Below are 16,304 nucleotides of genomic sequence, written 5' to 3'. Positions count from 1 at the left end.
CCCTGTGGCCTTTCATCCATGCAAGCTAACAGATGAAGGACTAGGCAGCACTGAGGCTGTGCTATTTTCCACTGCATGGACTGGAAATCTTCCTTCAGCTGCATTATTCATTCTTGGCTGGAGGGGCACATTGCTCTTCTTTGTGCAGCATCTAGACCCACAGGCCCATGGGCCAATACAAATTATATCAGCTCAGCGGTAATACTCATAGCCAGGGGTGGGAGAAGACCATTAAATGTTACCAGCCCAGCTCTTGGACATGGGGGTGCTTTTGCTAAGCACTTAGCACCGAAATGGTTAAGCACAGCAATAGTTGTGTCAGCCTAGGCAGGGTCCCTCCCTTGCCGTGAAGTGCTCCCATCTCCTAGATGTAATTTTTAAGAGTTTTTTTCAGCATGGCCATGCCCTTGCCAAGGGCTTGTGTTCATTTTCCCCACCAGAAAGGCTGCAAATAGGTGCTTGGTTTTCTTTCTGCTTTAAAGCTAGCAAGGCTGACTCTTCACAGCTCTCCCCATTGTTCTTACTGGGAGGCTTAGCCAAACCTCATTACCTTGCAAGGAAGAAAGCTTCTGTTTTCCAGACTGATTGGACCCCTTTTGCCTTTCCAGTAGGTTATTCAGCAATGTGGGAGAAAAGAAAGAGATTCCCAGACAAGATTTTTCAAAGCTCTCTTCAAAGCTTTCTGCAGCTAATTCAGTACATGCTTCAATGCTCTTCTCACAGGGTATGGCCATAATAAGGAAAGACCATGAAATCCAAGGTACCTTCGCTGGCAATTACTTCATTTTCCATTTTTATGGAGTACACCCCTTCAAATGCGTGCCTCAAGCCTCCAAATAAAGGGAAAAGCCCACTGCAGCGGATAGAGGGGCTTGTGTTAGCAGTTATCAGCACTGGCTCCTGTAAAAGCGGTGTCTCAGTGATGCCTTGACCCTCTCCTCCCCATTTCCAGGGTGCTGTTTGTCTCAAAAAGCCAGGGATCTAATCAAAGTTTGGGGTCTTCTGAGCAGAGTGGGGAAAAACTGATGCAATCAGAGGGTGGTTGCAACCTCGCAGTCTATCTTAAGATGCACCAAATCTGCCCCAGCAGTGCCACTGTCTCCATGGGCTGTAAACGGATAATTGCTTTTGACTCAGTGTTTAAGCTGTGGACAGCAGAAATCAAGGAGAGAGGTCCCATATTTACATGGTGACTTAGCAATAAAAGCATTAAGGAAATACCTTCTTCTGTTTCCTCCCCTGGTGTCCTAGTGACCTCTGGCAGAACTGAGCAGCTAAATCTGTATTGCATCCCACCGCTTCCTCACGTATCCAGCCTCAGTTCTGCATCAAAATGCCTGTGCATCTGCAGGAGCAGCTGGAACCAAGGACAAAAGAAACCTTGGGGTTTGGCACCTTCCAGCAGCATGCTGGCCAGTGTCTGACATGCTCACTGAGGCCCCTCTGCTCTTATCTTGATGTCTTTTTGGTGCATGTTTGCCCCCTTATAAACTGGTATTTCACCAGCTCCTGGAATCCTGTTAGCGTATGGCATTAGCTGTTGTCACTTTAAAATAAAAACAGAGTAAATCTTCTTCAGTATTTTAGAGAAAAACTTGAAAATCTGAACTCAAAATGCAGAAAACAAAGAAAAAGAGTCATTAATTTGTTATTTACAAAATCTCATGACTTGGGCACTGCGATTTGAGGGCAAAGAACGCCAGGATTGCTGCAGTGCTTCTAATGTGCACATATTAAAAAGTGCATCAGGCCTTTCCTGGCTGTGCAATAGCTGGATTTGTGGAGAGAAAGCCCATTGTTCAAACAGAAAGCATTGCAAATACCGCACTAAATCCGAATGCAGCAGTGCAAGTCTGCAGATAAAAGGAGAACCTTCTCGTGTTTTTACAGCGGTAACAGAGAAATTACAGCCCTGACTAACCTGGAGGACTGAGACGCATCATATAGGTGTAAAGCTCTATACACGTCTGGTGGGAGGTGGAGATGGCCATCCTGCCCACACCTAGCAGATGAATGCAAAAAGAAATTCCTTAGCTAGGATTTGGAGTTGCCTCTTTCTTTGGAAAGTGAAGCCATCTACTTTAAAGCCATTAGTTTTGATATGAACCTCTCTCTGGGGACAGACACAGATCTCATCCTCAGGGTGAGGGGAAGCCCTCACTGTTTAGGGAGATAAGGACCAAGGGGGAGGGAGTGCAACAGGTGGGAATGAGGGAGCATGGCCTGAGCATCATCCAAAAGTGTGTGACCGCTCCCACCATCCAGTCCCTCTGTGTACCCCTCAGGAGGTCTGGCTAATAGATCACCTCCTCCCAGAGCAGCCATTTCTCCATGAACCAGATAGGGACATGCTCAGCTGTAGTCATCTCCATGGGAGGCATCTGAACAAAGGTAGGAGGAAAGCTGAGTATCTTGAGCGTCTCAGCAAAGCCATAATGGGCCCCCGTGGGGGCCACATGAGAGCTGGTGCAGCTCAAAATATCAGATCTCTAAACTAAGAGCAGGGTTTGGTCCTCTGGCTCTGCCAAAGGCTCCCCGCTGCATCCTTGGGCAAGTCTTGTAGCCTCTTCATCCCTCCGTTCCCTGAAAAGGCCTCCCAGGGGAGAGGTAAAGATAAATGGCTATAACTGCTTGTGAGGCACGCCGACAGGAGAGCTATGTGGCCATGGAGCAAAAGAAGTGGGAAAAGATTCAAGTTGCACATGCGTAGCTCCTTCACATCCTCCAACTCGCTCATGTTTGGTAATGGCCATGTCCAGGGATGCAGGAATGGGTGCTGGCTCTGTGCCCCACCAGCAGGCATCAGGTCACTGCCCGATGTGTCATTCTCATCCGGGCTCAAAGTCCGTTTCGGCCATGTAAGAGGTGGAAATGTCCACGTTTTCTCCCTGAAGCAAAAGGTCGTGGTGTTAAGTTTTGGGGGACCAGGGAGGGGGCTGCTGGGGGAACGGGTGTGCAGACGGCAGAGGCGCCCGGCAGAGCCCTCGGTAAGCGATGCTCATGCTCCAGGCTGGCCATGCCCTTGCGTCTTTGGCACATAGCTCACCGCGCACGTCTGTCCCTGTTTCAGATGAGAGGACGCGGTCATTTTTAGACATATCAGACAACGCTAGCCACATACTTCACCAAGGACAAGGGAGGTCCTCTGCACCCTCCGTGAAGGAGCTGTCGGCTCTCTATCTCTCCCAGACAGCTGCTGCTGCTGCTCACGCCGGCAGCCCCGCACAGCCGGTAAGCACAGCGCGCCGCCGTCCTCCCCCTCACAAATCACCAGCGGCATCTGAACAATGTCCCGTCCCGGCAAGTGGTTGTAAGAGGGTGAGAGAGAACAAGTCTGGTTTCGTAAATCTGGAGAAACACAGCATTTGGTTTTCCAAAAATGACCAGCTTTCCTTTGTCATTTGCAAATATTGTATAAATGTTATCAGAGGTGTTGATACGTATGTATATGATGTGTAAGCTGCATATATATACATATAAGCACACGTATATATACATATTATATTCACACATGCACACACACCAAAGACACACACACATCTACATCCACTAGCCCATACAAACAGTTTATTCATAGATAAGATTGTCAGTTTATTTGCACATATATATTTACACACCCACATCCATGGAGGAAATATTCAGCACACAGCAACACATACATCTCCATGCTATGCCCATTCCAACACACACACATATATATGTCCATATATGTCACACTCAGGAATAACTTTACAGTGCAATCTCCCTGTGTTCTTCTGTTTATAGCCTTTGGTCTGGGATCCAGGGATTTAATCAACCACTGCAGGCTGATCATTGGGTCATAGGATAATTTAGTTTATAAGGCTTATGAGGCACTGAGCTACATTTTTCCTATTTCCCCAGCTCCCTTGGTGATCCAAGAGGAACGTGGGATGTGATTACACATCTGGACTTTTCCTCCAGGCACGTTCATTCTCCCTCCCACTCTCAAACTTTTGCAGGATCCCTGTCCATAGATGCAGTCTCTCTAGCATATATCAGGGCTCTGTACTGGAGGAGTCCAGACTGAAGCTATCCCAGTTGAAAATAAATGAGTGGAGACTGTAATTGGAAAATTATAACTGATTAGATGTCTAAGAAAAAAAAAAGAAAAGCAATTTCAAAACAATGAATTACACAATCCATAATGCAATTACAAAAGTAGATCAGTTTTATTTTTAAAATGTTGAAGTATAAACAAAAATATAGGCTAAATCAAGCTTTGGAGAAATCAGTGCTCTTGCACCCACCCACCCACCCCCAACTCTAAACAAATGTGTTTGGGGTTTTGTTTGTAGACTGAGACGTTTGGAAATGTATTTCTGATCAATCTGGAATAAGATTGGTTTTCACAGCTGTACAGAACTGCCAGTGAAGCAAAAAAACCCCTCACCTGTAATGGTTTTCAGGTCTCTGTAGTTGATACATATATATATATATATGTATACACACACACACACAGATAATGTGTCTTCCTATGCAGTTTGATGTCATTTCTCCTTGTGTCTTTTCCAGAGTACTGTGAAGGGCAACTCCATTCACTCTCCCCACAGACAGAAAAAAAGCAAGGTAAGAAATGTTAAAGATAAGCACCGTTATCTAATGAAATATTTGTGGACTGTGGTAGAGTGTGATTTAAATACCCACATAAGGCAGCGAAGAGCGCTTTCATACTGAATATAGCTATCAGCTGCTCGGTAGCCCTTCTCCACGTTCTGAAGTTCTTCACAGATCCCAAAAAAAACCCTTATTTTAAAAAGTGCTTTCAAAGTATGTTGGCTCATGTGGAAGATTTGCATTTTACACATGCTACAAAATATGCCGATTTTGGTATTCGGGGGGGTACTAATGTTCAATACTTATTTTTAGCTGGAACAATCTGCATGTAACAGAGTGAAATAACACCACGCGCCATTGCTTTGAGCAACAACTAATAATATTCCAGGCATAACTCTACAGACGTAACTCCACAGGCATGCCAAGGGTCAGCAGATCTGTTTACTGAAAGGAAAGCCACCAGGATTACAGTCTCTTTTAGATAATGATTATAGGCCTCAGCTACCTTCCCTTTGGATAAATGCCAAGCTAATGCAGGTTGCAGGTATTCAGTTCTGCATTCGGTGCCCAGGCTTCCCAAGCTAAGGAGAAAAAATGCAGAAAGTGAGGCTCAGAGGTAGGCTAAACCACCACAGCCCACCCCATCACAACTGCACCCTTTGTTCACTTCTGTACCAAGAACGCTGCTGTGAATTCGTGCTGAGCTTGGGCTGACTGAGTCTAAACAGGTCTAACTTTTGCTGGCCCCCAGTTACGGGTGTTACCCCAATCTCTGGTCCCTCAGCCTTGCTTTTTCATCCTAACAGAGCACAGAATTTGGCCTGCTAATTCCAGCAGTTTATAAACCTTCGTTAGTCTCATGCCTATACAAGTCTGCGAGTCAAAAGAGCTTTATTTAAGTCTCTAATTGTGTATCTATTTTTATGCAAATAATGACATGGGGTACACTTGTGAGTCCAACAGAAGAAACAATTAATCAGACAAACATCCTTCCCCAAGCCCTCACTCCTGTGCAGCGAGCAGCCCATGGTGCTACCAAAAGCCCATCATGCTAGCTCACTGCCCAAAGATAGGCTGTCCTCATCAGTTCAGTTTGACACTTTTGTTTGATTCCCTCATCCCATTTTCTTCTTGAGACCTTCACAAATAGCTCCTTGGCTTTCTCCTGCACCCATATCCTATGTTCCTAGACTCTCTGCAGGTCCTCACACTGCCCTGGACAGCAGGAGGGAGAAGTTAACTTTTAGCTCGCTACTCTAAGACAGCCTTCTTCATGTCATTCTTGTGGTCACTCTCTCTTGCTGACACAGTCCCGTCCGGGCATCTCTGTTGCGCTGTAGCTGGACTGAATCCTGGGGACTGTAGACTAACCATCGCACATGCCTGGATTAGAGACCTTGCTTTAGAGCGCGTTGCTGTGGAACCAGAGCTAACACCAAGCCTGGAGCGTGTGCAGTGGTGTGATGCTTTGGAGTGCTGTGTGCTACTGAACCAAAGGTATGAAGCTTAGTAGGTGCATGGAGTTCCCTTGTTGGCTGGCTTCTTCCTTTGCCATTCTCACTATTAACGGCCATGGGGTTGGGGGGTAAGAGATGATGCTGACATTTAAAACTGTTTCCCTAAAGATGTCAGAAGCTCAGAAATCATCTAAAGTTGCCATCAAGAAAATGGAAGATGACCTACCTCCCCCTCCCGCCCCTGGCTCGGTCCAGGTCATCGCTCCAGGGAGCCAGGATCTCAACCCACTCCCTGTGCCTCCTCCAAAGCAAGCTTTCTCCAAGTTCTACCAGCAGCGTCAAGTGAACGAGCTAAAGAGGCTCTACAGACACATGCATCCTGAGCTCAGGAAGAACTTGGAAGAAGCTGTGACTGAGGACCTGGCGGAAATGCTTAATACTGAAGATCCCAATGCACAGGCATCTGTGAACCTGGACAAAGTTCTTCCAGGAGAGGTTCAGTCCATGCGCTGGATTTTTGAGAACTGGGCACTCGACTCCATTGGGGACCATCAAGCCACAAAGAAGCTGGCAGAAGAAGAGATCATTCCTGGTGGGGATGTGAAAAGCACTTCCCTGAGGTTTGAAACCCAGTCAATCAATGGGGACAGTCTGTCAACATCAGCCAAGGTAGAGGAAGCAGACCTTGCTAGAGGGGATGTGCATACTGCCCGGTGGCTGTTTGAAACCCAGCCACTAGACTCTTTAAACAAACTGTATTCGGATGAAACCGAAGTGCAGGAGGCAGTTCTCAAGGACCCTGTCCAGGGAGGTGATGTGAAAGGTGCCAGACAGCTCTTTGAGGCACAGTCCTTGGATGCTATAGGACGCTGCTGCTCAGTGGAGGAGAAGAGCATCCTACAACTCAAGTCAGAAATCCAGGAGCTAAAAGGCGATGTTAAGAAGACTGTCAGGCTTTTCCAAACAGAGCCCCTCTGTGCCATCAGAGACAAAACTGGGAACATCCACGAAATCAAGTCCGTCTGCCGAGAAGAAATTCAGAGCAATGCAGTCAGAACGGCTCGCTGGCTGTTTGAGACTCAGCCTCTGGATACCATCAACAAGGACACTTCCAAAGTGCAAATAATCCGTGGGATTTCATTGGAAGAAATTGGAAGACCAGATGTCAGTGGAGCAAGGTGGATATTTGAAACTCAGCCTCTGGATGCCATCAGAGAAATCACAGTTGAAGAACAGGATTTCAAGGCTTCAACAGATTTTGTCACAGGGGCAGATGTCAGTAAGCAGCGAATGCTCTTTGAGACCCAGACTCTCGACTCTCTGAAAGGAGAAGCTTCAGAAAGTGTGGTAGCCAAAGAACAAGTCATTGGAGGTGATGTGAAATCTACACTCTGGCTATTCGAAACCCAACCAATGGAAACCCTGAAAGACAATTTTGAGGTGGGACATTTAAAGAAAGTAGAGCTTTCAGCAGAGGAGAAAGGAGATGTGAAGCAAAGAAAACATGTCTTTGAGACCTGTCCCCTCGGCAGTATCTCCAAAGCATTTGAGGAAGACATTCCAGCCACCAGCATGGAAGAGGTAGTGAAAGGGGATGTGAAGTCTTTCAAGACCCTGTTCGAGACTCTCCCTTTAGACAGCATTAAGCAGGCTGATGCTGAGCCTGTCACCAAAGAAGAGGAGAAGATTCCAGCTGGCAACGTCAAAGCCAACCAAATCTTGTTTGAGACAACACCTCTGTATGCCATCAAGGATAGCTTTGGCAATTTCCATGAAGTCACCTCTGTAAGCAGAGAGCAAATCATCAGTGGTGATGTCAAGAACTACAAATGGATGTTTGAAACCAGGCCCCTGGACCAGTTCGATGAAAGCACCAAGAAAGTGGATATAATACGGGGGATCACAAAACAAGAGGTGGTCGCTGGAGATGTCAGAACAGCCAAGTGGCTCTTCGAAACTCAGCCCATGGACGTCATTCATCACCAAGCCATGCAAGGTGAGGAGCATCCCTCGGTGAAGCGGGAGATCTCCCAGCGGGGGGATGTGAAGACCTGCAGATGGCTTTTTGAGACCCAGCCCATACACAGCCTGTACGAGAAGGCTGAAAAGAAGGAGGAGGAAGATGGCAGTGTGCCCCAAGCTGATGTGAAGTCATACACATGGATGTTTGAGACTCAGCCCCTGGACTCCCTGAAAGGCCAGGAGGAGCAGTATTTACAAGTCAGTAAGGCGTACAGTCAGGAGGAATTACAGGGAGTTGATGTCAAAACTGTCCGGCACCTATTTGAGACTGAACCCTTAGGCAGCAGTGCTGTCGGTGAAGCTGACCGAAAGAAAACCATGCGGTACTCCAGTCGGGTGGAGATACAGTCTGGGGAAGTGTCCAGAGTGAAGGAGTTCTTTGAAGCTAAGCCCTTGGATAGAGGCACCAAACCAACACCCCAGAAGGATGATGGGACAATTGAAGCCGGATCTGTGCACAAGTTCACTTGGCTTTTTGAGAACTACCCCATGGACTCCCTGAAGGACAGCTCTGAGGGCATCCAGGAAATCCCTCCGGAGAAGGATATCAAGGGGGGAGATGTTGGAGGCAAAAGGTTCGTATTTGAGACCTATTCCCTTGACCAAATCCATGACAAAGTGGACGAGACAGAGCTCCAGAAGATCCAGAAAGAGACAATGAGCAAAGCTAATGTCAAGTCCTGCACAATGCTCTTTGAAAGCCAACCCTTATATGCTATTCAGGACAAAGAGGGAGGATACCATGAGGTCACGTCAGTGCAGAAAGAAGAAATCATGAAAGGTGATGTGAAAGGTGCCCGGTGGTTGTTTGAAACTAAGCCCCTGGATCAGATCAAGAAGGAAGAAGAGGTGTTTGTGATTAGGGCTGTCACCCAAGAGGACATCAAGAAAGGAGATGTCCAGGCTGCCCGGTGGAGGTTTGAGACAGAGCCTCTTGACTCCTTCTCAGGGGGAAAGATGTCTGTGCCCAGAACAGTAGATGATGTGCAGAAGGGAGATGTTCAGTCCAACAAGCAGCTCTTTGAGTCACAGCAAGTGGGCCAGAAGAAGTACGTGAGGATGGTCAGTGTCAGTGATGTTCAGCGGGGTGATGTGAGGACATCCACTTGGCTTTTTGAAAACCAGCCTGTGGACTCCCTGTACGGGGATGCAGAGAGAGGCTCATCTATCAGCACAGTGCAGAGAGAGGACAGCCAGAAAGGAGATGTAAAACGCTGCACCTGGTTGTTCGAAACCCAGCCAATGGACACCCTTAAGGACCCAGAGGTGACAGCAAGTGCTGGGGCCCAAGAAGTGATCCCTCACGCAGATGTGAAAAGTACAACATGGCTCTTCGAGAGCACACCCTTGGATAAATTTAGTGCTTCTGAAGTATGTATAGAAACAGAACTGAAAGAAAGGACCATGAAGGAGACTTTAGAGACACTCTGCACTTGCCAGGCTATTCAGCATGATGGGATCCTCATTGAAGCCAATGATATGGAGAGTGTGAAGATGGTGAAGTACCAGCTCAGCAGCCCAGGTGCTCCAGAGATCCTGAAAGAGGAAATTGTGGGAGGCCATTTGCAAAGGATCATGCTGCAGCTCCTGCACAGAACCAATGTGGAAGCACAGAGTGTGCTGGTGGAGGAGGACAGAGAAGGCAAGATCAAAGTAAGCCCATTGCAGCTACTGGACCAGAGTGAAGCTGTTAAAGGCAAAGAGGACTTGAGTGGAAATGTAGCTAAGGCTTTACAGGGTCTCCTCAGTCAAGATGCTTCCATCAAAAAGGGGATGGTCTTACAAGAGACAAAGTCAGGATCAATGAAGATGACTCTCTACTCCCTCCTGTTCCATTCTGTCCAGCAGAAAGTTGTCAAGGGGGATGTGAAGTCAACGATAGGGAACCTGTTGGCTTCTTCTCAGGAGCAGAAAGCAACAGCAACTGTTAAGCGTGAGGACAACGAAAAGGGGAATGTCCAGCTTTTTGCGAGCTGCATTGAGAAGGGAGATCTAGACTATCTGAAGAATCTCCAGCAGGAGTCAGAGATACAGTCCCTCATCTCTTCCCAAGCAGAGCAGGGGGCAGATGAGAGTGCACCACGGGCTGTGCAGGGGGCTAAGATGCATATCTTACCAAATAAAGAGCAAATAGAGAAAGCCATTGCAGAGGGTGAGCCAGGGGCTATGGAGGGAGCAAAAAAGGTATTCACATGTGAAAGCATGGGCAAAGAGGGTGCATTAGAGAGAGAGGCTGTGCATGCAGCAAGTGTGACAGGCACCACTGTGCAATGTCTTGGGAAGCCCCTGCCCACAGTGATGGGAAAGGAAGAAATTCTGTCAGGAGGGCTTAAAGTGACTACAAAGTTAATCCAAAGGGTTGCAGATGTCAGCAAGAAGGCAGAGAAAGAAGCTACCACCACCACTTTGAAGGAACCCAAAGCTATGACGCAAGGCAACTATCCAACACAAGTGATGGCTCAGAGGGGAGAAGTGGCTAGGAAACAGGAGAGTTTGGTAACTGGGGAAGCCAGCCAGATGCAGCCAGAAGAAAAAGCCCTTGGGAGTGATCTTCAGGCTGCGATGCAAAGCCTGAGGCTAGCAACAGCAGAAGCAAAAAACATTCAACACCATGTCCAGACCAAGCTACAGAGGAACAGGGAGGAGGTCCACATGGCCTGCAGGAAGCAGGCAGGCAGCACACAGGGGACAGTGACCCTTCAATCAACTGTACGCCAGCAAGACTCTGCATCCACCACGCAGGAGAGCACCAACGCTGCCATCAGGACCACCACCACTAGAGTCCAGGAGGCATCCAAGACCCACATAAGCGTGTCTCAGAAGAGCATAGCATCACACAAAAAGGTCAGTGCTTCAGAAGAAGTACAGGGAGGACAACTATTGAGCCAGGAAAGCCAAGTTGTGCCTAGTAGAGATTTTAGCATTAAGGATGGCCTTTATACTGCCACACCCGTGAAAACCTATATAAACCCTTTTGTTGAGTCTGATTACAAAGAGCAATCAGTGCAAGAAGAAAGAGATGTTATTATCAGAGGGGATGTACAGACAGCTATCAGAGCACTGCAAAGTGCCGCCACAGAACAGCGCCTGGTAGAAAAGGAGGATGTTGTCCGAGGTAATTTAAAAGCCACACTTCAGTCGCTGGAAAAGTCTAACGTTAATGTCTCCAGAGGGGATTTTAAAGCTGCTATGATATACAGAAATGCAGGGCAGTCCTATTCTGTGTGTAAAAAGAAAAATGAGACTCAAGTCATTAGTAACCAGACTGCTGTAGTGGCTTCAGGGTCGCAGGCTGATAATGACTTTCCTCCTCCTCCCTCAGTTGCTGTGATGAAAACAGAGCATTGCCCACCTTCAACTAAAGCAACAAGAGAAGGTGCCCTTCCACTACCAACCAGCAAAGATGAAGCCCCAGGATGTTCTGCACCACTCCAGACCCCTCTTCTTGCCCTCCCTTCTCTGTCCTGCAAACCCAGTGATCACAGTCCTGCAGAGAAGCCCAGGACTCCTCCAAAACCAGAAATCACTGCACCACCCAGGAAAAAACCTGTGCCCCCTCCAAAACCTGAGCACCTCGTACACGAGGCACATTATGCCTCTGCAAATAACAGCACAAACAGATCAACCAAACCCAGCCCTCCACCCCTGCCTCCAAAACCTCCAGGCCTGAGTGAGATCAGCAAGCCAAAGCCTCCCCCCACAGAGGTGGGATTAAGCTGCGTGGAAGTATGTGAACAACCAGGCCATGGGGAGGTTCAGGCAAAATGCTGCACTTCGGAGACATCGGCAAACAAGCCTGTCACAGTTCAGGGTATGAGTCCTGAGCGAAAGCTGCCAAAAAACACTGCCAAAACCCCTCTTCAAATGGCAGAGGAAAGGTACAAGGCCAGCAAAGGAGGACAAGGAAAGGTGGAATCAGACAGTGCTAAGACTTCAAAGCCAACAAAAAATGGAGTGGTTAGTTTTGAAGTCGAGCAGGGAATGATGAGCAAGAAAGCAGCAGCTCCAAGGAGATGCCCAGGTGAGGTGGTTCAGAAGCATATAGAGCTGTGCCAGGACGAGAACGGATGCTTTTCAGTATCACATCCAGCCTGTCCTAATAGAGCACAGACACTTAATGTGCCAGGACAGACTGAGCCAAGAACCTCTCCTGTGGGCCACAGCACTCCTCCAAAGAAAGGAGATAACATTGCACAAAATGCCTCATCCAAGGTGGAAAGGGAAAGTGTGTCTAATTCTTATGGATCGTGGGATAGTCAGAAAGTCATGCAGCAGGTGAATGAGAGGAGGCAAATGTGTCATTCAATGTCCTTCCATCAGCAGTCAATGAACTCCTTTGAGGAGCAACAGCAGGGGAATAGTGGGCAATTGAAATGTCCTGATGGGGAGGCAGAGACACCTGCCCAGGAGAAGCCAGCAGTTGTTATGAGAGAAAAAGCCAACAGAGAAACAGAAGAAGAGCGTCGGAAGAGGCTGTCAGTACACAAAGAGGAGATCATGAAAGGCAATGTCAAGGAGGCTATGGAGATCTTTGAGAACCTCAGGAGACAGGAGGAACTGCAAGAGATCTTGACTCGTGTGAAGGAATTTGAGGAGGAGACAAGCAAAGTGGACGTGAAAGCTCTGAAGAGCTTCTTTGAGAAGGTCCCTGACTGGGTTGTTCGTCAGAAGGCCCACCAGGCCAAGCAACAGGACAGGACTGAGACGCTGGCAAAGGAGGACACTGACAGTGTCTCCTCAGTGGAGCTGGTTTTCGGGGACCTGGAACGAGCAAGCGCTGAGATTATCCACCTGAAGGAGCAGACACTCGCCCGGCTCCTGGACATCGAGGAGGCCATCAAGAAAGCTCTTTATTCTGTCTCTAGTCTCAAGTCTGAGTCAGACATCGCTGGGCTCTCAGGGCTGTTCAAGGAGTCTCTGGGGAACACCCAAAGCTCTGTGAGCAGCAGCAATATCCGTAAAATCAGTATTGTCTCAAGCAAAGCCAAGCAGGAGGGAATCACATTGGAGACAGGAGAAGCAGCATCCATGGAAGGTGCAAAGGTGGCAGAAAAGACCGAGGTAACCAAGGCAGAGCTAGAGGTACCCCGCCTCATTCAATCTCGCGTCAGCTCTCCCTCCTCACCTTCCTACATCTCCATTGAGTCTGCTGCCAGGAAACCAGCAGAATCACCCAGGACAGCACATTCCCCCTGGGATGTCCCTTCACCAGACTGTGTTGACACTCCAGGAAAGAGGGATGCTTTTGCTCAGGACAGCTTTAGCTCCGTTACCCATCCATCAGCAGGGTCTACTGGGCATGACAGGACCCCCTTTGAGAAGAGACCAGAGCCCGTCCAAACAAAAGTTGGGTTGAGCTCAATGAAACAGCACACCATTGGCAATGCCAACCATCCGATCAGTGAGAAAGAGAGGTGCCCTCTAGACACATCCAAAGGCAGCTGCCACTGTGGGATGAAAGGAGGCTTTTCAGACTACTGCTCCCTGAATGTCCCCAGCCCGCAAAATCCGCGGAGGCAGAAAAGCATCTTGGAGCTGCAGACAGGGCCCGATGGGTCCAAGCTCTATGGAGCCACCCGGACTGTCATGGAGCAGTATGAGGAAATGGATCAGTTTGGAAACAAAATCATAACTTCGTCCACCACAGTCACCAAGCAGTCTGAGACACAAACATCTTCTACGTGCGATGTGGTCTCTCATCCCCAATATGAGGTATCTGCCTCACCGGTGTTTCGGAGGTACTTGAAGAACCCAGGCGAAGACTTCCACACCAATGGCAGTTTTCAGGAGCCAGGTGTGGTCTTTGTCACCTTTGGCAACTCCAAGCCAAAGAAATAGGAGATTCTGGAGAGCAAGAGAGAACTGCATAAGACAAAAAAAGAAAGTCCACAATAAAAAAATCTCCTGGTTTATCCACATTACACACAGGGATTCATCTACACCCTAAGGACTTCTCAGGGTCATCGTTTTGGTGTTTGAATACAGACAGGACAAATGCAGTCTGCCTTGCCACTGGAGGAGAACAGCCCTCACCTGGCCAACCCGACAGACTTGGTGCTGCACCACAACACAGAGCCCTGACACTGTTAGAAGCACAAGGGAAAAATCCATCCGTAGGCCCCTTAGGGTAGCTTCTTCCCCCTAGAGTGTTTGGGGTAGGGGGGTGTTGCACTGGGCTTCTCTGCAGAAGAAAGGATAGGTAGGATCAATTAAAGAACCAACCAATCTGCTCATTGGCAAAGAAACACCTTTATGCTATCTTCTTTTTCTACTTTCAATACAGCTTTTCCAAGAAGGGTATCCTAAACACACATATATACACATGCTCATATTGATGGGTGGGTTGGATAGGTTTTCTCTTAGTCATTAGCAAAAGAAAAGGAAAAAAAAAAAATCTCAAATTGCTGTCATTATTGGGATTGGGGGAGGTATTTATCAGTTTATTTTTCAGTTCCTGGAAAGTACTTGATGCTACTGAAAATTGTCAAGCCAAGACCTACAGCTATTGTCAGTGCTGTTCCCCCACAGAAAGATGCTATGAAAGTTTCTCTACTTGAGTCAGAATGGTTACTGCTTTCCTTTCTTTATTTTTAGAATTGTAATTTATTATCCAATATATAAAAAACCCTTATTTTAGATTTTCCATGCTTTCATACATTCATTTTGAGACTTTGTAAAGCAATTTTCTTTTTATTATGACTTTGTTTTGTACATTCTCAACTCAAAATTTTAGATATTTTGTGGCTTTTTTTTTTTTTTTTAACTTCTATTGCTGCGTTCTGAAGGTAAATATTACCTCTAAAAATACTTTGGTCTGGTTGAGTTTCTTTTGTTGAGTGCTTGTTTCCTTTCAAAGTACCTACAAATCACCTCTCAATGAACCAACTGAATCACATATTGAGAGCATTCTAAAACACTGGAGGGATTTAGTCTACATCTTCTTTACAATGTGGGTGGATTAACAGCCCTGAGGCAAGCAGCATTCATACTCTTGTCTGAAAACTGAATTGAGTCCAGGGTGATATACACCACCCAACCCAGGACCTTGTGTAGGTGTGTGGAGACTGGGTAGGATGTATACACCAAGAAAGGTCTGAACACTTGCCTGTACCCATTTCCTCTATGTGAGAAGGCAGCAGAGGTGTTGTGCCTCCATAAGCCTTACAAGGAGGGGAAGTTGGTGGACCAGCCATTGCTCAGTGCTATGCCTCAACTCACTTCACAGGTTGGCCTCAGTCTGGGAATCAGGCGAGCAAGCGGGGAGTTTCCTCCAGGTGTGGGAGAAGGTGAGGAGCCTACAGAGTGACTGGATGGTTTCTCAGGGAGCTGTGTCCTACTGCCTGGCTCAGACATAGGCTACCGACCCCTGGGTCTGACTGTAGACCTTCTGGCTGGTCTATGGCAAGCCGCCTCATCTCTCTGTGCATCGGTTTACTTTTTTGCAGAAGGGGACAGTAACCTCATTCAGAAAAACACCATGTTTCAGTAAGACGTTGTGGTTAATATTTTCTTTTTTCCTCTGAGGGAAAAGAGCTCACATTGATGACTGAAGAGCAGGACACTGGGGAGGAAGGGACTGTTTCAGCATCTACCACTTCATATTCCTGAGTCCATGGCTAGGTTTTTAAATAACAAATAACATGTCACATCATGCAATACCTTGTTCAAGGTGTTGTAGACCAAGTAGAAGTTCTGTTTCAAATCCCAGAAAAGCGGGCACATACCCAGAGCTCTTTGGTTTCCCTCTAGGACCCCATAAATCTGAAAGTGAGATATGCCAAAAGAATATCATTTTCAGTTACAGAATCACAGAATCACTAAGGTTGGAAAAGACCTGTAAGATCATCAAGTCCAACCATCAACTAACCCCACCATGCCCATTAAACCATGTCCCACGTGTCTCGTCCACACGTTCCTTGAACACCTCCAGTGATGGTGACTCCACCACCTCCCTGGGCAGCCTGTTCCAGTGTCTCACCACTCTCTCAGTAAAGAAATTTTGCCTAATACACAGTCTAAACCTGCCCTGGCGCAACGTGAGGCCGTTTCCTCTTGTCCTGTCGCTAGTCACTTGGGAGAAGAGACCAACACCCACCTCTCTGCAACCCCCTTTCAGGTAGTTGTAGAGAGCGATGAGGTCTCCCCTCAGCCTCCTCTTCTCCAGACTGAACAACCCCAGCTCCCTCAGCCGCTCCTCATCAGACTTGTGCTCCAGACCCCTCAGCAGCTTTGTCGCCCTTCTCTGGACAC

General features: G+C 47.6%; 1 protein-coding gene across 3 annotated transcripts in view; it reads left to right on the top strand.

Moving 5' to 3' along the window:
* Positions 1-14,802, top strand: part of XIRP1 (xin actin binding repeat containing 1) — a 33,508-nt gene extending 18,706 nt beyond the window's left edge. For all 3 annotated transcript variants that reach the window (XM_059818540.1, XM_009813570.2, XM_059818541.1), the window contains 3 exons: positions 3,071-3,231; positions 4,534-4,587; positions 6,201-14,802. In XM_059818540.1, the coding sequence (XP_059674523.1) occupies positions 3,071-3,231; positions 4,534-4,587; positions 6,201-13,892 (7,907 nt within the window). In that variant the 3' untranslated portion in view covers positions 13,893-14,802. The remainder of the gene's footprint in view (positions 1-3,070; positions 3,232-4,533; positions 4,588-6,200) is intronic.
* Positions 14,803-16,304: the final 1,502 nt, after the last annotated feature.

The sequence above is a fragment of the Gavia stellata genome, chromosome 6, assembly GCF_030936135.1.
Source record: "Gavia stellata isolate bGavSte3 chromosome 6, bGavSte3.hap2, whole genome shotgun sequence".
NCBI classification, from domain to species: Eukaryota; Metazoa; Chordata; class Aves; order Gaviiformes; family Gaviidae; genus Gavia; species Gavia stellata.
This window is presented reverse-complemented; position numbering and strand designations above follow the sequence as displayed.